The sequence below is a fragment of the Mchenga conophoros genome, linkage group LG15, assembly GCF_057382185.1.
Source record: "Mchenga conophoros isolate Kocher_MC1m ecotype Shallow Benthic linkage group LG15, M_conophoros_male_GT1.1, whole genome shotgun sequence".
NCBI lineage: Eukaryota > Metazoa > Chordata > Actinopteri > Cichliformes > Cichlidae > Mchenga > Mchenga conophoros.
The window spans coordinates 16,020,940-16,043,536 of record NC_140540.1 but is presented as its reverse complement, the minus strand read 5'-3'; the positions used below and the strand labels follow the sequence as shown (position 1 = coordinate 16,043,536).

Genomic DNA, 22,597 nt, shown 5'->3' with positions numbered 1-22,597 from the left:
CAAGGAAGTCTGAACAGACTCGTCATGAAGTAATGAGGGGAAAAAGTCACACCTAGCCTTGAATGAGCTCATCAGTGAAATGTCCAATCAATTCATACCCTGAAAAAAAATGAAGGGAATGTGTGAAAAATGACCGAACTGTTAATCCTCTTGAATTAATGCTGCAAACTCATAATTCGGTAACATCATCCATGATTATAGTCCAAATACATAAAAGACCCAACTAAAAGTATCCCTACTCACATGTTCACAGATGTTATTCTGTGGCAGGTGGTTATGTAACAATTAGTATAGACATTACTGTTTATTTTGTAACTACAGCACATTACAGTCAGCATTTATTCTTTAAGCTTCTGTTTGATTTTGCTTTAACATGCTTTAAGCATTTTGTTGTGTTTTGTCCTCCTGCCCGGGGCCTTCAGAGAAAAATCAGTTAAATCTAAGTGAAGCAACTTTTCTATTAAACTGTTACCTCGTCCTTGGCAAACAAAATACACCTTAAAATGAAGATGTTTTTCACACAGATGTGCTGTTTCTTAGACTGAAAAGTGTCTAAGATTTTTTCTGCCTTTTTGAAGCCAAATCACATGGCACACAAGACATTTTTTTAAAAAACAAAATCCTAATTGGCTAAACACAAAAACCAGTGTTCTTCACTTTGATGCTGGATATAGCATAAACCTTTTGGCTTTAATACCTCGGTGTAGATGAAAACTGGGGAACAACGAGCGCATGGCGAATTAAAATCAAAGTCAAGCGATTTGAGGCTCTAATCTTCTGGAAAAGTTGTATTTATCCTTCCGTTTGAAGCTTCTTCACTTCTGCGAGACAATTTGTTGATTTTTGTTTCCTTTTGTGTGCCACCCATCTGCAGCTTGACTTCACTGGTTTTGTAGTTGTAGTTACTTTGTAGAGACTGTGTAATCACGTTGTCATCTCCCCCGCCCACCCATGTGGCCTTTAAAACAAAAGTCCACACAGATGGGCTGAGGCAGAGTACTGAGATCTAATCCTTATCTGAGATATGAAAACATTTGGAAACCCCCGCCTGAGTCTTACAGGTGGAACTCAATGAGAAACCTTAATCTGAACATCTGCGCAGCTTTGTGTAAATCTACATGAGACCTGATGGTGGAAACTATTTTTGTAGTGTAGACTCATCAAGACAGCAGACTGAGCTTTAAAGATGTTTACTCCTCTTTCAAAATCAAATTAAGGAACTAGTTGACAAAACATGAACACGGTTTGTCAGGTGTTATTTGTTGCTATAACAATTCCCAAGTAAATAAATACCAATTAGCTCAGTTGTTTAAAATTATAAACAGCAAAACAATGAAAAAAAAAATTACCTAAGCGTAATTTTTTTTTTTTTAAACATTTTAATAAGAACACAGGCAATTAAAGCTACAAAGAGGTCTACAATGTAATTTAATGACATCGAGGTTTTCTGGTGCCCCGAAATGTATGGGCTGATAAAGCAAACGTGCTGCAGGTAAGAAAGCCTTGAAATGTCCTTTATCTGTTGGGGTGTGAGTGGCTGGATGTACACCGTAACCGTGGAGCAGTCCCAAAGGCGTAGCTACGGGCTACGGGATGGCCCGGTTGGGTCTCTTTGGAGGGGGAGGGGGCATTAGCTCAGAGTCTGGGTCTCGCGGGTTTTTCCGGTTTTGGGATTGTGCTCCCTGAGCACAGCGGTCCAGATACTCCAAAAGGATTTCCTTAGTGACGGGCTCCCGGATGCTTTGACACACAGCTGGATAAAAAAAAGGAGAAAGGAAGTTACAATAGAAATGCCGACAGGCTTTTCCAGCAACAGTGAATTCATGGTTCTTTCAAGCACGTTCTCATTCCCAGGTGATCAAATAATGCAGTCTGTCTCTTGCTAATCTCTTCCTAAACAGAGCCAGTGAGTCAAAGTAAAGCAAAACACAAAGATGCAAAGGCGAGTCATGATGTACACTAGAACTGCCTGTTTCATGTTTCATGTATCATGACTCAAAGTCCTACAATCCATTCACACACCTTCTAACATGCACGCACACACACTGGTGGCTGTACCAGGACCAATTTAGGGGTCAGTATCTTGCGGGCATGTTGAAAAGATGAGCCAATGATTGAACCGACTGGTAGATGACCTGCTCTGCCTCTTGAGCCACGCCCGCCTCAGAGATGTCCTGGCATAAAAGTTACGTCGCCACAGCAGGTAACTCTGCATGTCTCAGTATGTGCCAAATGTCTATCCTAACACAACCCCGCTATACTATGGAGCCATTTTTCTTTTATAACCTAAGATGGCCTGGTGGAAAAAACGAAAAACTTAACGTCATCACTGACCGTCCACTCTCGAGATTTAAAAGCAAGAGACACCTTGTGCATAACAGAAAGATTCAGGCACCTGAAACAACTGCATTCTCTGATGATGGTGTGGATGATGCAAAAACACCTAAATTAATGATTCATAATTATATTAATCAGAGAGGATTCGACACGCATCCAAGCTGCTAAAGTACATTTTAACCACTATTTTATCACAGACACACACCAACTTTTGAGTCACTCCCACTGTCTACGGAAACATGATATGGACTTTTTGATTTTGAGTGCTAGAAAAAAGCCCCTCCTGCTCCACAGCTCCCTCTGCACGGTTATGACAGCGCCATAATACCAGCAGCACACTGACGACTATATCCAGCCTCTAAATGAAGCGAAATGTTATCAGCTCGGGGACAAATGTGTTACTATCTGACCAGATTTGAGATAAAAGGCGCTTTTGCCATCTGGGCTCCGAGGCTGTACAACAGTCCGCCTCGGGATCTAAAGCTCAATAATTCAGGACCATCTTTTCTATCTTCTTCAATCAATTTCGTTCATTCTTTAAATGTGTTTTCCCTCGCTTGTGCTTCTTGTTTTTATTGCTTCAATATGTACTTTTATGCTCCTCCTTGCATAGCGCTGTGAACTCAGCATTTAGATTAAGTGCTACACAAACATGGTTTATTGCCGTGTTTATCTATTATTTTTGCATTCTGTCCTCGCCTTGCTCTGCTTTGTTTGTGTCCATTTGTTTCTCCTGTTGTGGTTGCTGTGCATTTTCATAGCATGTGGCACGTGGGGGAGAACTTTAAAGTTTAAAACAAAAATCACAACTTGTGAAATGAAACCCAATTTGATTGAAGCATTGAATTTGTAATCGTTTTCCCCTTTTCATGCATTTCCCATTATAAGTCCATTATTTGAAAATATATTAGAAGTAGTGCCACATCTGCACTGTCTTCAAGACAGCCATTAACTGTGGAGGTGAAATGAAAGCCTAGGGTTGCATTGCCTAACTGCAAGAGATGGCCTAAAAATGTGCATGGATAACGTTTGCAGTCCATCACAGCTGGATTTTCATTCCACCTTCGAGCGTGTCCGTGTGAATCGACTGCAAACATATTGGATTTTTGACTGATGTCGTTGCACCGAAGTAGGTCTGAGAGACCATAACCCGGGCCAGATTAAAGCCCTTGAACTAATAAATTGTCTGACAGCTCTGTGGTAGCGTTTATCCTCTCTCACAACATCTACCTCTTTACTGCTCTAGGGGTGCTGCTGGTGGAGAGGAAGAAAGGGTACTCAGACTGAGAACTCACGATTTATTCTAACTTTAAGACCCATAGCTCATTAAAACCTCATTAAAGAGACTTAAATGTACAAGCACAAGACAAGCAAATCCTTGTACTTAAAAAAAAGTTAAAAAATGCATCATTATATATGTACAAAAAACTATACAGCAAAACACTTTATTGCCAAAGTGTGCAGAAGACCAACAGCGTAAAAATGCAGAGCCTCAAAGCAGATGCCTTAAAGCAGCGGAAGAAACTGAGGCTGCAATTCACACCGGACCACCAAAATTGGACAATAGAGGATTAGAAAAACGCTGCCTGATCAGATGAGTCTCCATTTCTACATTTGCATGGTTGGGATTTGTTCAGAATTTAGCATAAGCACCATGAAATCATGTATTCATCCTGTCTACTATTAATGGTTCAGGCTGGTGGTGATGTTGATGGTAGGGGGATTTCTTCTCAGCACAATTTGGGGCCCTAAGTTCCAACTGAGCATCATTTAAGCACCACAGCTGATAGAATCTCACACCACCCTACTGCATGTATCTCTCAGGGCACAATCAAAGCCCTTTGAGAAGCTGGCGTTGCCCCTCTGCAGCCAATGTGGCTCCACCAAACAAGACCCTGTCTCACTGAACAGGGAGAGAACCACAGTTTATGTCAATGCTCAAAGCGGTCGAACCCTGGACAACTAAACAAAAACCAGCATGTATAGAAAAAATGTGTGGTGTGGTGACTTTGCCCCAAAGGCATATTTCTTTCCTAGTAAGCTTTACTAGCTTTACTACAAAGACAAACGACAAGTAGTTTTATCTACAAGTAATAAGATACATCATACGACTGACGCTGCGTGACCCTCCACTGTGCGCATTAATCAGCACAATTATAAGACCGACTTATGGTTCCTACTGATTGGTTCTTTGGGTCAGGGGCAGGAGAAAGGCCATCTTTGCTGCTACAGTTTTCCATTTAGCTTCCTTTGATTGTCATGTCTCGCTCTTATCACGCGTCTGTTCAAGTGAACATTCCTGCAGACTAGCAGCTTGGCTTATTAGCAACCCAGGTAGCTAGCTGAACAGTACATGGAAATATTTTGAGCCCAAACCAGCTTAATTGGTTCTGGGATTGTAAACAGGTGCTTGGAAAATGCTATCTTGTAAGGCCCCCAGAAAGTCTTCATAAATACTGTGATGCTGCCAATGATTTCTTAGCAACAGACAAAACATTTAATTTTAATATTAAGACAAAAAACCACTGTACATTAAGCTTAATCGGTACGGAGATTATCTATTAGTCTGTAGATTGTTCATAACAATTTGCTAGAGGCATCATGAGTAATGTGTGAAAATGGCTGTGGATGAAGCAGAGGCAGCAGGTTAACATCTCGACGGGCAGTTAAAGACATTTATATTCTACTTGATCAACCTGTTTGATAAACTGTTTGTAGAGTTTGTCGTACAGATGAACGAGCGTCGTCTAAAGTTTCTTTAACTCCACTGTTCTGCATGAGGAGCTCAGCCTTGCCCTCAGGCAGCAAGCAAAGAGCAGAAGAAAAAAAAAAGCAAAAAGTAAAAAATGATTGCTAAGATCCGCAGCATGCACCGTGCTATCAGATTTAATTATCGGCTGAACTTTCATTATTGAAACAGTAACAATGATTTCATTTTCTCGCTTATCAGCCAATAATATATCATGCGCATTCCCATTCACGACAGTAAAACCTCTTAAAGATTGGAAATTGTGTGGCAAAATGTCAGCTACTCTATTCACAGTGAGGAGCTAAAGAAAACAACTTGTCTTCAGCTCCAAAGACAAGGCCACAGTGTCAGTGTGCATTCTTAATGGAGAGTACACAACATAACATCTGCCCCTCCGCATACACAGTCTCACAATGCAGAAATAAAACTGAGGCTGTTGCAAATACAAATAAAAGAAATATAGATAAAATAACCCATTAATCACAGGCTGACTGGCTGTTATTTGCACAGATTTAGACTCAGATACAGGAGACAGTGGGATATTAAAAATAACGGCTGGAAGGAGAAGGACAAAGACTCACCCATGGCTGTATCATAGGAGTTGGGGAAGCTCTTGTCCACCCTTTGCCTCATGAACACCCAGCTGTTGTTGGTAAAGGTGCACTCAATGATCTTGTTGTCGTATTGTTTCAGCTCTTTAGTGGCCTGCGCAGACAGAGATGAGAGACGGCGCGTGCCTTTAATGTGAGCGAATACAAAGCATATTCTTTTCTCTTATCACACATTAAAAATCGTGAATCTAGGTGGGGTATTATGGTCTGGTTTACCACAGCCTTGCTTTTTACTTTGAGCTGAATCATTGTAAAAGGTTTCAGGCACATGCTGCACAACTGATCAATGCAGCTACTTTTGATAAATGACACACACAACTGCAATTTCTTCACATTTTCTTTATCATCATCATCAATTTTGTTATTACTGATACTAATTAGATACTTTTAGAAGACATCAAGAGGAAAAAGACTTAAACTTAAGGCTGCTCTATGCCCGATGCATTCAATTCTACAAAAGCAAAGCAAATTGCAATGACAGAGCACTAAATTGGGATTAAACTGACCGTTGGTTCATACAGGCCACAAAGATCAGCTAATCTCAGTGCCACATTAGCTGATGGCTTAGCAGATATCACTCTACACATCCAAATGGCACAACTAATTCTGGAAACAGTGTTTAAAGATGACTTGTTATACTTTTGTTTATAGTCATGGAGAAATTGAGCATGACAATGGCTGAGAAAGGTGATTTAAGTGGCTTTAAATGTGTCATGGCTGATGGTGCCAGACTGGCTGGTGGAAATATTTCAGAAACTGGTGATCTGCTGGGATTTTCTCCCACAACCATCTCTAGGGTGTACAGAGAAAATACCCAGTGAGCTGCAGGTCTCTGTGCATCAGGGAGGTTCCAGCACAGAGCCATGTCACCAAATTACTACAGATGGAAATAAACGACTTTTGACTTGACTGGTCTTCACTGAAACGCAGTAATATGCAGCTCACTGTGCAGATTAACTGAATGTCTTATTCAAGTAGCGGCAACATTTGACTGAAGCAAATACTGACATGTCTTGTGGGAATCTTCTGAGACCAAGGATCTCTCTAGGAGAGAAAACACTCAAGAAGACTCAGAAGTCTTATACAGAAATATTTTGGGTGACATTTTTGAAATTAAAGGATAAATGTACCATGAGTTAATGTTCACATTAACATCCATTTTCCACAGTTATAAATTTTAGGTTTCTATTAAATGAATGTATGTTGCTATTTGTATTGGTCTTTAATACTATTTGGGCACAAGCTTTTTTTATGTACAGTAGTTTAAATTCTTATGTTATTCTTCTTGTGTCACACATTTCCTTAAAGTTTCAATTGATTTTTAGCATCAGTATTAAATAATTGTGTAACTGTACCTTTTAGAAGATGAAAACATCAAAAGCACAGGCTATAAAGTATTGTAGTTTAGACATGGAAGGTTTAAATGTAATAAATCGAAATCAACTGTGGTGTGACTTTAGGAAGCATGCTTCTTTGAATGTAAGACGAGGCTCCGATGCTTCATGCAGAAGTATGACGGAAGCTAATCATGTAGTTAATCTTTATTTTTGATCATTAAACACAGCTGCATTGCTTCAGAAGGACCTACAATAACACATCAGCACATACAAACACTAACACAACACGAGTGTCTGTATTTCATCTCTCAATAAAGCAGTGCAACAGCTCCTGCTCCACCTACTGAGCTACACAGGATCACTGACTTATTACATCACACTTTGCTTTGAAAACAAAATCAGCTCTACACACTGAGCACACTGTAACACTGCTGAAGTATAAGAAAATGGCACACGATACTGAAGATCAAGCATGAGTCAAAGAAGACATTTGAGCATCTGTTGTTTATTTGTCGAGGGACTGAGAGGATTGTCGAGACTTGGAAAAATGCAAATCTTGTAGCTGCTGGGAACGTGGAAGACAAAAAGTGCAGCTGAAGCGGTCACGTGCAATTGCACGCTTTTAAAATACGCAATAGAATAAGCAATGACATGAGTTGCTATGAGGTGCTGTGATGTGACTTTTCACCTTGGCCTCGCAGAGAGCGTGAACACGCAACCTTTAGCTGAGGTCAGAGAGTGACTGGAGTTGCCAGGAAAGCACCAGTATTTGGCAAGACGCTAAAAAACACAAAGTAAGAGCTTATGTGATCCTGGAGCGTGGTGCATCTGGGCTAACAGTGGGGGTCGAATTCACACAGGAAGCAAGAACGCTTGTGAGAAAGGAAGACAGAAAGTGAGAGAAAGAATCCAGACTAAACAGACATCTTTTAAAAATAGCTTTGTAGATAAACACACTAAATGGCCTCTAAATTGATTTGCAGCTGTAACTGTTAAATATTGACAAAACTACTGAGAGCTTATTTTGAAGCCAAGTCAAACATTTTTTTTTTTTTTTTTTACTAGGAGAAGAATTGCAGATGATGTAAAGCAGCGACAGAATCTCTGAGCTTTCCTAAAGCTCCACACATCAAACTGCCAGCAAGCTGTGAAGGGCAGTACAGGCAGGCGGGACGTGCTGCTACAGGCTGGATCTCTTCCTGCTGGTGAAGGGTGACATGTTGGCTGCCATTTTCCATCACCACTTGGTGCTTAATCCATCCAAATCTGTCTCATTATGGCAGCACACGTGTGCCACCAGTTATCAGGGACTTTGGCAGTCAAACTCTTTATCAGCCAATGTTGCACTATTGCAGAGCAGAAGCGCTCTGCTGCCTGCCTTCTATTCAAATCCTGAAACAATCAGAAATATATACAGCAAATATAAACATGGCTGACAAGGAAGAAAAGCAGCCTTTTGTTGTGGACAATTTTTTTTTTTTTTTTACTAAAACGTGATGAGAGAGCTCTTTTTTCCCCAAGTATCAAGGCTCAGTGAAAAGACACGGAGGTTATGATTGGTCATACTGAAAAAGTTCCAGGACTTGACTGATCAAACCACTGTTATGACCACTTGCAAGAGAGAAACAACTTCCCTTTAAACTGACTCGACTTTGTTTCATGTCAAGCATCATCGTTGCTGACGAGAGCTCCATTTCCACAGCGTCCATTCCACAAAATGACACTATAGCTGAAGGGTTGCTGTTCTGAGCACTGCAGAAGAACAATCGCAAGAAAACAGAACAGGATTTCCAGGGAGTGACTAAAGTCTGAATCTGATTCCTGAAACCTTTTCACAGCATCGTGCATGCTGGAGAGTTGTATTTTTAATATCCAGGCTCATGTTCATAAAAACACTAATTACTCATGACGTGATTATGTCTTAATGAATGCAATTTCCATTCACATTAGTGGTACAGTGCCAGTGTGTCATCTGATAATCCCACTAAGGATTTCTTGTGACTGTACAATGTTAATTCCCCAGTAATATATTCTGTCTCCCACAGTTTAGAAATTTTGATTTAAAAATTTTAAGGCATTATCGCTTCATATATGCAGCAGTAAAAAATAAAAATAGCCAATCATTAAGGTAACAATGCTGTTATCTTGTCCTGTGTATCAATTTTTATTATTCTGGTCAGGGAGTTTATAGTAGCGCTGACCTCAGGCAGTTCAAGTTACAAATAGGGCTGTTCGATATAACGATATATATCGGATGAAGATATAAAAACGTCTATCGTTTGTTTCGTGGTGTCGCAAAATAAACTGTTTAGGGCAATATTTTTTCATCGTTTTGATGGTCACTGTAGTGGCTACATTAATTTCTTAAAGTTCTCTCTTTCTCTTATATTTAATATAACCACACTACGGACGGACAAGAGCCTGTTTTTATGCGTTGTCGTTAGCAACAACGACGGTAAAACCATCGCGTGTCCACTTGTTTATTTTCCACATACACCTTTCACAATAAAGCTCAAGATCCTGTTGAGACTGAATCGCGTGAAAGAGTATGCAGAGTATTTACGGATGAGAAGCAAAAAAGAGCCGCCAGGTGCTAACAAATAAACCTTGGGCTCAAATGTTAGAACAAGCCTTTCCCCGCAGCACGCTGTGTAATAAATACTCACAATTTATGTGTAAAAATGTATAGTTTCATGCATCGTTAAAACACTGGACTCCAGGTACACGACGCCCAGCTGGAAACACTTCACGCAAATCGAGCTGCTCGAGATTCACTACATCGTGCAAAAAAGAAGAAGAAGAAGAAGCAGCAGTAGCAGCGGGACCAAAATTAGCTCCAGACTACTGGAATTTATGATATCTGACCTTTTACCAACCTGTACACAGCACGCAGGCAGTCGCCCTGCTTCCTTATCAAATACTGGATCCTGTGGGGACTATTGTACGAGCGCATTATGCTACAGTATGATGTCAGACAAATAAACAAAGTTTGTAATTTCCTTGAATAGCTGTTTTATTTTCCCCATCACGCCTCTCTGTGACTGACCCTGCCTTTGTTTCATTCTCGACTTAATCAGAAGGGGCCCGGAGGTCTGCGGCACTGCAGCACCCGGGCCCATTTTAATAACGAGAAACTGGATGAAATAACGTATAAGTGTGGAAATGATATAAGATGCAAAAGTAAGACTATGAACAAACGCACCCTCGAAGGAAATAAGATTCTGGATAGACTGTATCAATATTCAATCCTAATATATGATGCATGCTCAAAAAGAATACGCTAACATCTCCTCCCTATTAATATTAGCTTCCACTAAAACACACACAATTCAACAGGATGACTCACAAGACAAATGTTCAGTAGTAAAGTTAAAATATTTGTCACAGATCAGCTGCATTATCTACTATGTAATTACAGCTATATGTGCCCTTGAATAGCTGTGCCAGAACAAACAAATGGGACTTCCGACCACTCCACGACTCCTTTTGAATGTGCGAGATGACATCAGGATTGAGGTCTCTGGTGAATATGTATAATACCAATCATTATCCCACACATTCAGATTGGCTGCCGCATCGAAAAAGAAAGATGAGCATAACAAGGTAATAATGTGTAAATGAGGCAAATTAGAGGCGAGCAGGCATGCGGCGCACTGTCGAATCTGGTAGTTAAACAACAACTGCTCCAAAAACTTCTCAAACTTTTAACTGGTTGGTTTGTTTTGGTCTGCAGCATGACTGAGTGTTTTCCTGTGACAGCACTTTTAATTACACAGTATTCATACTTTTTTTTTTTTTTTAAATCCCACAATTTAGATTCAACAATATCCAGGAAAAGTCTAAAAAAAAAAAATGTCTGAAAAATCCAAATCACTTCAATAACATTTCAAAAAAGTCCTGCCACAGATTAAACACAATAAAATATGTCTTTGCGTAACTGTTCGCTTACTTAGAAATACATAAGTCGTATAAATTACAATTCAGCGCTCAGCAGGTGAATTCCACGCTGATAAACTCTCAAATCTCAACTTCCTCAAAGCAAAGACACACCGACGTAGGTGTTTTGATTAGACCCTAAGTCTGAATGCCTTGAAATTAAGTCATGTAACAAAAGTGTATGACGTTTGATTCATTTTCGCAACTCCAGTCAAACTCCAAAGGATTCAAAATGCATCAATAATAAACCACATGAGAAGTTCAATGCACTTATTGACAAGATGCATCTGGAGTAGGAGCAACAAAAACGTACACATAGAAGATGCCCTGCTTTGGAGCAGATAAGCTGTAAAATTTACTACTTTGCATTCTTTTCTTTTTATGCATTTCTTTTCCAAATTTTTAAGGCGAAACTATTGTATATTCTGGAAAAAACAAAAACAAAAAAACAACAACACACACACAAGGGTGGAAAACGAACAAGAGTTTGACTCAAACAGACTAAGTTTGTGAAAAAAAACATCAAGACCATACTTCTATGAAAAACCCACATATCCACTGTGTTGGGAACAAAAAATCAAGCTAGTCCAGAAGTGCAATATGACTGCCTTGAAACATCTCCAGCTTCAACAGAGTCCCAAAAAAGTGTATTTCATAAAGTGTTTCTATGAAATACTAAATAAATATTCTTTCCATGAGCCAAAATATCATTTGTGATTTTAAATGAATGACATTAGCTAAATAGTGGTCCATGTGGGTGGGACCAGTGGGTGGTCCCTAGATTGTGGTCCAGGCAATCCTGTAGTGACAAATTTCAGAGTTCAAATGTATTGAGTATTTTTCTGCAACCAGGTTTTGGGTGCTACTCCATCCTCTTGCCCAATTATGATCGCTTCTGGTTCAAAAATAAAATGGCAATGGCAGAAATGCAAACTTGATGCTTCAAAATGGCAACCCGCAAACCAAATGCTGACGTCACGGTGGAAATGTTTTTGAAAGTCTAGGAATAACGACAACCCAAGCATGTGAGTCAACCCCAGTTTGTGAACCTGTATAGTCAAAAAATAAAGGTCTAATTATGTAACACTTTTCTATTTCTGATACACGTTTTCAGTTTCATCACAGCTTGGTGAGTAGTTGGTGAGTGTTTTCTCACAAGTCAGCATCCTCCATGCATACCATGGGCGCCCACAGCAATCTGCCAGTGACCAAATCAATCGTAAGGAGGTTTTCAGTGCAGCACACTCTTGGTGACTCAACCTACAGCAACCACATGCTAACCGGTCAAGGACTGCCCATCGTTTCCTAGCAACCTTTGGTTGTCAGGGGGTCACTGATGGGTCTCTCAGCCTTAGTGAAAGGGGCTTTAGCAATCGATTTCACAGTGACTACCGGTAACCTCCAGCAACCAGTTGGAGAATACTCATTTCAAAGCAAGTGGCGGTCCCAAGAGAGCCATCAACCAGTCTCTAGGCCTGTGGCCTAACCCGGGTCACAAATAAAATCCTGTTTCCAAAAAAGCTAAAATGATAAAATAAAGAAAGAAAAATTACACAAATTTACAAATGATTTATACTGTGCATTTAATTAAAGTATAAAAACAACATATCAAAAGGAAGAAACCAACATTTTTTGTAGTGTTTTGAAAAACATGCTCATGATGAATTTAATGTGAGCAACATGTTTGCAAAATTTGGGATGGGGATAAGAAAATACAGGAAAAACATTAAATACTGCTATAAATAAATAAATAAATATGATAAAATAAATACTGTTATGAGTGGTTTTAGTACTTGTGTTTTTTTTTAGCTTGTAATTGCACTGACTTGACTTAAACTGTTTCCAGAACATTACTGTTTTTATTTACATTACATGGCTTCAAAGACTTTCTTTCTAAATTCTAATTACAGCTGAATTTTTAACAAACAGCAAGTCATAAATAAGTCCAGACATGCTTATTATAATTAGACCATTTTTCAGTAAATACTCATTAATTCCAAACAGCATTTAGAGAGCCACACAAATGTTTTCCAGAAGTCTGCTGTCTCGCAATATTTGTGAGACAGCAGACTTCTTTCTGAAGCACTCAGCTGATAAATTCTCAGACAACATCCCTTCCAAATATTCACTTTACCTATACCCTGTAGGTGCAGACAATGTAAGAAATTACAACAATAAGGAACTAAATTGGAAGACTGAGCCAATAAAACAAGTTTTCGTGAAGATTACAACATTTTTCCTATCACACACAAAGTTGGTTTGATTTCTCTCAACAGCAGCTAAACGGATTTCAATATAGTGGAAACTGGATATGCCTCCAAATGCATCTAATAGGCACGTTGAAATTACTAGCACAGCCACAAGGAAGGCGATGAATGTCAAAACCATTGTGTGACAGAGCACAGCAGACAACAAACGCACACACAGGCTGTGTAGAGGTGTCAGATTTATCAGGAACAGCCTTTCTGACTAAAACCACAAGTCATCAAGTCCTGCGATGACAAGTAATTACCATTTTTAGCATATTCACATTCGGACTTACTGTAAAACACATTTTACCACAAAAATAACAACATGCAATCTGACAGAGGATGACCCCGGGGCTGCAGCTTTTGCTCCGACACCCCGTGAGAAGGTTAGAGACCGAGCAGTAAACAGAATCTGCCGTGTTTGGTGACAGAGCCCAGGGCTGATACATGGGAATCTGGCACGACAAGACGATACGATAGGGAAAAGAAAAGCTTGTTTACTGTGTTTTTGAACCATGACTGAAAAGGCTACAAATATTACAAGTCATTTCATGGAAATTTACAGCAAAGTAAAACAAATGGAAACACATGTTGCTCGTCAGCTGCCTCAGACTGGCAAATTTTCATTCTAAATTAATGGACCCTAACCAATATATGATGGTGATGCGATGGTAGCTATCACTGGAGTGCACAGGACCGAGTCTGTGTTGCTGTTGGTCAAATGTCTGATGATGTCATCTCAACTGTGTATTCACACACAGCAGACATTATGCAACTATGAAACCCGTTGAACTGAACATCACTGTTATGTGGAGCTTCCAAATGCATTTTGTTTACCACTTTTTACAGCAACATGCATCAATTTAACATGACACAAGCATGATGACTCGCCACACTCATTCTGTAAGAGTAACTTTCCAACAGTACATTTGTTGTCTTCTTGCTTCTATGTTTACCTGCTCAACATCTGTCAAGCACCCAACGATTCGACACAGTCTCTAATAGGTAAATGCATTATCCTATTAATTGTTTCAACTTTTGCAAGTCAGAAAGTCCAGAATGGCCTTATCAACTTTCTGCATCCTGGAACATAAATTCAAATTGTTTATGTCTGACATGAAACAAAAAAAGGCCAAACTTTCATAGAAAAGGTGTTGATATTAATTAATAAATTGCCCAAAATGTAGCATTTGAATGTTATGCTTGATTAATTTCTTCTTCTCAGAGAATTCGAGTGTAGTTGTTCCAATTTGGGTTTAAAAATGTCCAATTTGGGATTTCTAAAATATTGCTATTTTATTGTTTTATGGTAGGTGGTATAACACATTTTATCAGCGCGGTACTGCAGATATATTAAATGTGAATATACAATTCTACTACAAACTCCATGTTATCAAACACACATATAAATTTACTGAAATATCTGGGCAAACAGTTTAACCTTTACTAATGAGATCAGGTATTTTTTGTAAGAAAAAGGAAACTGCAGCTATTTAATTTAAAAATGTGAGCAGTAGGCAGCAAAAAAATATTATCTGATTAAATATTACACTGAATGTATATAATAACCACACGTGAAGACTTAAGAGGTTCTAGAAATAGAAATAAAGCTACTTTCGGCTGATTCCTTTTTCACTGCAGGTTGTGCCACAGATCAGGAATTTGTGCTTTTTCTGGGGATTGAACCTGGGATCTTTGCACAAACCACTACACATGGAGCCACTGGAAGTAAAACCTGAAGCTAACTGGGAAACCAGCGATTTTAAAATATGAGAAAATGTGTTAATGGAAAAGGAAAATTAAGATTACACTTGTAAAAGTGGTTGGAGGACTAATTTATAATCAACTGCAGTTTTGCCTAACCACACACCTTTAAAAAAAATAAAAAAAATAAAAATAATCAGACATTTTACACAAAGCTAATTTAAAGCTGGATGAGGATGGAGGCTTTGGTTTTTTGGTACAATGCTTTATTTTATTTCTCACCTTCATCTGCGCAAAGGGCCTGTCGTAGTTGCCAACATAGAGGAAGCCAAAGGTCTGTGGTAGTAGCCTGCAAAGACAAAATGATCTCAGTTAACACCAGCAACACGCTCAGCACAGGATCTCAGTAAGAGCTGCAAAGAAATCACTATGTCGCCTGCATTTTGCAGCTAGTAACAGAATGGTAGAGACGTGAGATTACACCTCTCGAAGCCCTTCTGTCACTCGGCACAGCTTGATGTTTTTTAAACTAGAGTATAGGCGTGTTTATAGTGCAATGCAATAATAAAGTCTAAGTCACATACAGACTAAACCCAACAGCATGGACATTGTATAAAACTAATCTCCAGGTGATTGTCATCTTAACAGGCTGTTGGGTTTTAAAGTGAAGGTTTTGATCTTGCGTGCGCAGCTCTCAATTCGACAAACATGTGTCTCACAGCTCACCAACAGATGTCTTAATCACATACTGTTCCCCAGCATGCTCCACCAAAAACACCCCCATGTGCCTGTAGTTATTTCCAGACACTTTGTCTGATGCTATGTGTGCCACAGACTGCGCATACAAGCATGGGCACTGGCTTCATATTAGTTAACCATTTTTAGAATGAAAATAAGGGGGCCGCTGAGCTAAAGTGACGGCTAAACAACAGTGCAGTTACACAGTCTGATCCAGCACGCAGATTTCAGTCGGAGCTGAAATTGGAGACCATCTTTCCATCCATTTCAACCCCCTCTGGTCTAATGATAGCTAGCAGAGGCAGGAAGGAAGCAGCAGGAGACATTAAAAGAGCCAAATAGCCATGCCGTGATGGACACTGTCCAGCGCCAAGATCTTACAACAGCGTGTCCAGTCCCATCATTACCTCAACTATTACTTTGGACCTACACATTGTGACCACTTTTGTAAACACGCAGGATTCAAAAACAAGAAAAGTGCCCTTGTGCTGACACCATTTCTCCTAAAGCATCCATGAGATAGTCCCAGAGGCCATACAAAAGGTGCAGAAACAGATAAGATAAGGTTTGGAACACAGTCTCTAAAGCAGAGACTCTTGTTGTGGTTCACAGACTATTGCACAGCTCTAAGCTTACAGGGTCATGTGTAAATTACACCGAAGCATCAATTTTCATCTGAGCTGGGGTGAGGCGAATAGTGCTACAACAAGAGAATTTAACCATACAGAAGAAAAATAAAAGGTTTTTAACGCAGAACAAGGCGGGAGATTCTGTACAAACAACCAAGGCGCTGTTAAATGTCAATGCAGTCTGCAAACAGCATGAACTCGGAACTATAGTAGCTGAACACTATTCCAACAGAAGCAAAAGATCAAACGTAAATTAAGCAAGAGATTAGAAAGGGTCATAGGACTCAGTATCAATGAAAAACAAACAAACAAACAAACATATGTTTAAAAAAATGTTAATACTAGGACTGAAGCATGATAAAATACTGCATCATGCACCACTACCCTCATACCAATACTCTGGTCACTATATCTGAGCTATTTCCTCAATGGAAAGCCATTAGACGCTCTGAGGTTGAACTGAGCTTCACTAAACCCTATTAGGGCAAACAACTATAAAAGAGTCATTTTTGAACATGCACAGCAACCAGTTTGGACAACCTCTGACACAGGTGCAAAATACCCTACTCAGTCAAATCAGGTAGCGACATGACTTCAACCGGACAGCTACAATGCCCGATTCCTCTGATGTCACAACAGTGTTCGTCACTGTCATAAAGTGGGCGTCGCATGCTCCATTCAGGCAGCTGGCTCATCTAAACTAAACTATTTTCAGCAATGAGAGTGTGTCTAATGCAAACGATCTCCTGTAATTTCTTGGGTTTGTAGCTTAAAACAACCCTGAATTTATCCAATATGGCTTCACTGTCTTCATGAGATACACTATTACAACATATATCTAGGGGTGACACTGGGACATTACTCTGTTGCATAAATCAGCCTCCACAAAAAATATCTAAAATTCTAACGTACTATATAAATTTTTATATGACATCTTGACAGATTGATAGGGGAAAGAAGCTCCGTTGAGCTCAAGTATGATTAGTAATTCATTACCATGACACTCAGATCCACCCAGAGCGCAACCTAGCTGATGTTCACATGTTGTACTTAAAGATTTTGTTGTCAGACAAAAACAGTTATCAGAAATGCAACTTTTGATGTTTTCTTACGCTCCACAGCTATATTTAGAAATTACTGAGCCTTCATAAAACAAAGAGATCATTAGGGGCACCCCACAGTAACTTCAGGTATTGCTGTGAAACTATAAAGAGCTCTTAAATTAATCTCCTAATTGCTTAAGTCATCTTCTAATTTCTTTATCTCTTACGTCTACAACCTACCAACACAGCCCTGCAAACTGCAGCAGATATAACATATGGGACTAGTGCAGGCTATATACACTTGTATCTATAAAAAAAACTAATATAAAGAGATGGACTAATTGATGATCGTGAGTTTATTTGTTCAATATAAAAATAAATGGTAAAAATGAACATATTATGGTAACTTGTATAGCTTAGCATGATTCACGGATAAATCTTTATTTGCCTCATCTGCTGTCTGTAGGATATAGACATCGTCCACAACTGTTGTATTAATCATATAGATATCCATACATAAGAATAAGCACAATAAGATCCACTTGAATAGTATTCTGAATCTTGCACAGTAAATGAAGTCTAAATGTAACAGCTATATACAGCCGCATGTCCTTGTGGTCCGCGCTTCAGATGTCATCTACAGAATTCCATTCAAAGACACGCTCCACTCTAGTTCGCAGAATCCTTCGTCTTTGTGCTGAAGGATGAATTGCTACAAGCTCACAGCAGACTTGGTGATTTATAGTGGGTGTATATTCCAAACCCTTCTGTGCTGCTTCTAAAAAGCGATGTATGTTAATTGTTTGTACATAATAAGTGAACACAAACTCTCTGACACCGTGTTCGGCCTCCATTACAGTCTAAATCTTTCCTCTCTGGATGCAAAAGTGGATAGAGCTCAACAGTTCAGTAAAAGAGTAAAGTACAAAAATTCAACAGCATTGACTTTGTGTTGCTCTTGACTTTTCTGGTGCATTTCCAAGGCAGGTACTTGACTGTGAGGTCTGACTGTGGATCCTTTACACACACAAAATATGGTTTGCAATGTTGTAATGACACTCAACTCCCCAGAGTACAAGAGTAGTAATGAGAAGCTTGGGCTCTGGGCTCTACAGAGACAACCCAAGCCATTTAGACTGGACCATTCTCCATTTTTTAAGTTCTTAAAATCACTGCACACCTAAAAGGAGATGATGTAACCATTACTCATCCTGCCTTCAGAGCGAATACTGACTCGAATTATCCATAATTCAAGTAATCTATACAATAGTCGAGACTGTTCTATGCTTGGGAGAGGCACTGGAAATGTCCACCAACACAACTTGCTGCTTCATCTTTCCATTTCCTTGTTTTCCACCTCTCCTGTCACACAATAATCACCGTCTGCCTCTGTGCTTGCTTTCAGAGATGGCAATAAAACTTGCAAGGCTGTATGCCTCTGTGGTACGCAAAGATGTGCTCAAAGATTGATTGTGTGGGCTGATGAATAAACAGTTGTTACCTCCGTACATGCCTCTCTTTCTCTCTCTCTCTCTCTCTCTGACTAAGAAGAGATTTGAAAAGCTATACCGAGGTCTGTTGAGAGCTCATCTGCCAACAAAAAAACAAAAAACAAAAAAAATCATCTTTTGGGGAAATATCAGAACATTCTCAAATGGCAACAATAACCGTCTGTGTTCTCCTACACACACAGGGAGGACTCAAGGCGCTGACTAGTGGGCCTGCTGGCTGGATTCGGAGTAGAATGAGTGAATGTACTCTGCTGCCATCCTCTCAGTCTGCTGTAGGTAAATGGTAGCAGGCTCGTGGCTATAAAGCTGGGACAGTCACTAAGGTCAGCTGGCTCTCGAAGGAAAAGGCAGTGTTTCCAGAAAGCTGACAGCGACTCAGACAGCACTCACAGACTGGACAGCAGAAAAGAACACAGAGTTGAAGGATGTGCAGAAACAGAAAAAAGAGCACTGGATCTTACAGCCAAGCTAGCAGCTCTGTGAGACTTTACCCAGGCCCAGCGGTGCTTTGATCTACTGCAAGTCAAAGTTACAAGGCAAGTTTCCGCAGGTTTAATGTTTGGTAAATTGCAAACACCAGAGCTGAAGCTATCAAGAATGCCATTGCTTTTGGAGATAATAAAATTGTGACCTGATGATGGTTGAAAGAAACACTGAAGTGATGAATTTTCCCCCCCAGAGGGGAAATGAGCACCTATAAAACTGCAGAATAATCCATCCAATAATTTTTAAGTCGCTCCAAACCACAAACGCCAGCCTCCTACTGGCACAAGAGGACAAATTGAAAAGATGAAGAGTTATTTGAATTTGTCTTCTGGGAAAAAAAACAAATAAACACAATGTTTTGTGCATATCTACCCTGCAGATTTGCAGGTGCATGATTAGATTTTGTTCAAAATCAAATGTACTTTAACAAGGGAAATGTATTCCTTTAATTCATTTTCTTCAAGGCAATGTATTATGCTTTTTCTTGTTTTTATATATAATATATTCTCTTATTCTTAAGGTTTGACCGGCACACAGCCCCCCCACCCTCACCTTTACTACAGAGCCCTCTCCCTACACTCCTACCTCCCTCGCTTCCCGCTTTTCCCCCTCCCTGACATTATGACATCCCCCTCCTCCCCAGTTGTCAGGAAACAACTGAGGAAGCTTCGCCCCAGGAAGGCAGCAGGCCCAGACAAGGTGTGTCCTAGGATGCTAAAGGCGTGTGCTGCTGAACTTGGGGAGCCGCTACGACGAGTCTTCAACCTCAGCCTGCGACTGGGGAGAGTGCCAGCCCTCTGGAAGACATCCATTGTCCCAGTCCCCAAAAAGAACCGGCCCAATGAGCTGAATGACTTCCGACCGGTGGCACTGACGTCACATCTTATGAAGACTCTAGAGCGGCTCCTCCTCAACCTCCTCCGACCACAGGTACAACATACCCAGGACCCACTAGAGTTCGCCTACAAGGCGGATGTCGGAGTGGAGGATGCCATCCTGTACCTCCTACACAGAGCCCACTCACACCTGGACAAGGGAAAAGGCACGGTCAGGATCCTGTTTCTTGACTTTTCCAGTGCCTTTAATACAATCCGGCCCTGTCTGCTTCAGGAAAAACTAAACAGGATGCAGGTGGACCCCTGCCTGGTCGCTTGGATCTCCGACTACCTCACTGACAGACCACAGTACGTCAGGCTGAAAGACATCACGTCTGACACTGTGCTGTCCCCTCTTCTCTTCACCCTGTACACCTCTGACTTCTGCTATAACTCTGAATTATGCCATATTCAGAAGTTTGCGGACAACACAGCCATCATGGGGTGTATCTGGGATGATCAGGAAGAGGAGTACAGGAGTCTGGTGAGGAACTTTGTCACATGGAGTCACACAAACCACCTGCAACTCAACACCTCAAAGACCAAAGAACTGGTTGTGGGTCCAGACTAGGTCCACTGCCAATTCAGATAGAGGGAGAGGAGGTGGAGGTGGACAACACATACAAGTACCTTGGGCTGTGGGTGGACAACAAACTGGACTGGTCATGCAACACACAGCACCTGTATAAAAAAGGCCAAAGAAGACTGTACTTCCTCAGGAGGCTGAGGTCTTTTAACATCTGCAGGAAGCTCCTGAGGATGTTTTACCAGTCGGTGGTTGCAGAAGTACTGTTCTATGCTGTGGTGTGCTGGGGGAGCAGCACGGCAAAGAAGGACTCATCCAGGCTGGAAAAACTAATCAGGAAGGCTGGCTCTGTGGTCGGCATGAAGCTGGACACCCTGGTGACAGTGGCAGAGAAAAGGACATTAAAGATGCTTCTGGACATTATGGACAATGCTGGGCATCCTCTGCACTCGGTCGTAAATAATCAGAGGAGCCTATTCAGCGACAGGTTGCTTCTCCCAAAGTCAAGAGCCAACAGACTTAAAAACTCCTTTGTCCCACACGCCATCAAGCTGTTTAACTCCTCGTTAGAGGAGAGAGGGAGGGGAAACAGGGGGACAAAGGAGGGCGGGAACAACTGAGCTGTAGTGCTTTTTTTCCTCCACTGTGCAATACTCGCAATATTTTTTCTTATATTCGACTGTGTATATCCTTGCTCTCATTCCCGTTTATTGTATCTGTCGGTGCTGCGCTACTGGAAACTGAATTTCCCGGAGGAACCCACCCAAGGGATTAATAAAGTTTCATATAATCTAATCTAATCTTTCAAATGATGAAGTCATTATATATGCATATAATTGCTTTGATTGCTCCAAGTACTCTGTTCTAAACAGGTCAATGTCAAAGACTGCAAATATCCCAGGCACACAACTCTGATTGTGAGCACAGAAGCCCCACCCACTGATTCAACCTTCTGTTTGCAGAGGTTAGCCAATCAGAAGGAAGACTGTTTAAAAGGAGCCCGATATTAGAGAGGGAAGAGTAAAACAGATTTTTTCAGACAAAAGTTGAAATACAGGACTTCACTAAGGTCCCATATTTTGAACTGTGAGTAATGTGAAGCTACTCCTTTAGTCCAATAATAAAATACTGAGCTTAAATTGAATAAAATGTGGTCAAAACATAAATCCATTCAACTACTTATCAAAGTGGAAAGACCAGGGGCTCATCTCAGATGACATTTGGTGAGAAGCATGGTAATTCCTAGACAACGATTTTGAATCACAATGATGAATTAACCTACTGTAAGCCATTTTCACACATGCTCTGTAGCCCAGAACTTATTTAGACGTTACCAGATGGAAGTGCAAATGTCTGGTGAAGTCAGATGGGCCATCAGCTGGTCTTTAACCTGCCAGCTTCCCAGCATAAAGTCAGTGTGATATCTTATGAAGCTCATGTGAGAATATAGCAGGTACTTCATAATGAACACATGGGCATCATGCACTCATGGAAGTACATGTGTGAATCTCCAAACCTGGTCTAGAGTCTCGAGCAAATATAGTTTTAAAGGGAGAAAAAAAATGGGAGCGAACTAATGCAAACTGGAACAGGGAAAACACACAAACTACACACAGAAATGGCCTGGCTCTTACGAGTAGACCAGAGTAGTTGGTCAAAAGTTGTATTATTTTTGGATGAAAGGATCATATCATATCATCATAGAAAAGTTCAGACATGTAATTAAAAGATCTGTTGGGAAATATTATTCTAATCTATCCATTTATAAGCTTTGTTAAAAGGATGGCAGGTTATTATTATTAACGCATAACCGTAACGTTATTACTGTAACAAAACGACAATTTATTTTGATATATTACTGAGAAA

At 40.3% G+C, this 22,597-nt stretch overlaps 1 protein-coding gene across 1 annotated transcript in view; it reads right to left on the bottom strand.

The window, feature by feature from the left end:
• Positions 1 to 1,359: 1,359 nt before the first annotated feature.
• The window catches only part of rngtt (RNA guanylyltransferase and 5'-phosphatase), a 115,844-nt gene continuing 94,606 nt past the window's right edge, over positions 1,360 to 22,597 (bottom strand). Inside the window, exons 14-16 of the mRNA XM_085246984.1 lie at positions 15,206 to 15,272; positions 5,668 to 5,791; positions 1,360 to 1,753 (exon numbers count right to left, since the gene is read on the bottom strand). Of these exons, the coding sequence (XP_085103110.1) occupies positions 1,587 to 1,753; positions 5,668 to 5,791; positions 15,206 to 15,272 (358 nt within the window). The 3' untranslated portion in view covers positions 1,360 to 1,586. The remainder of the gene's footprint in view (positions 1,754 to 5,667; positions 5,792 to 15,205; positions 15,273 to 22,597) is intronic.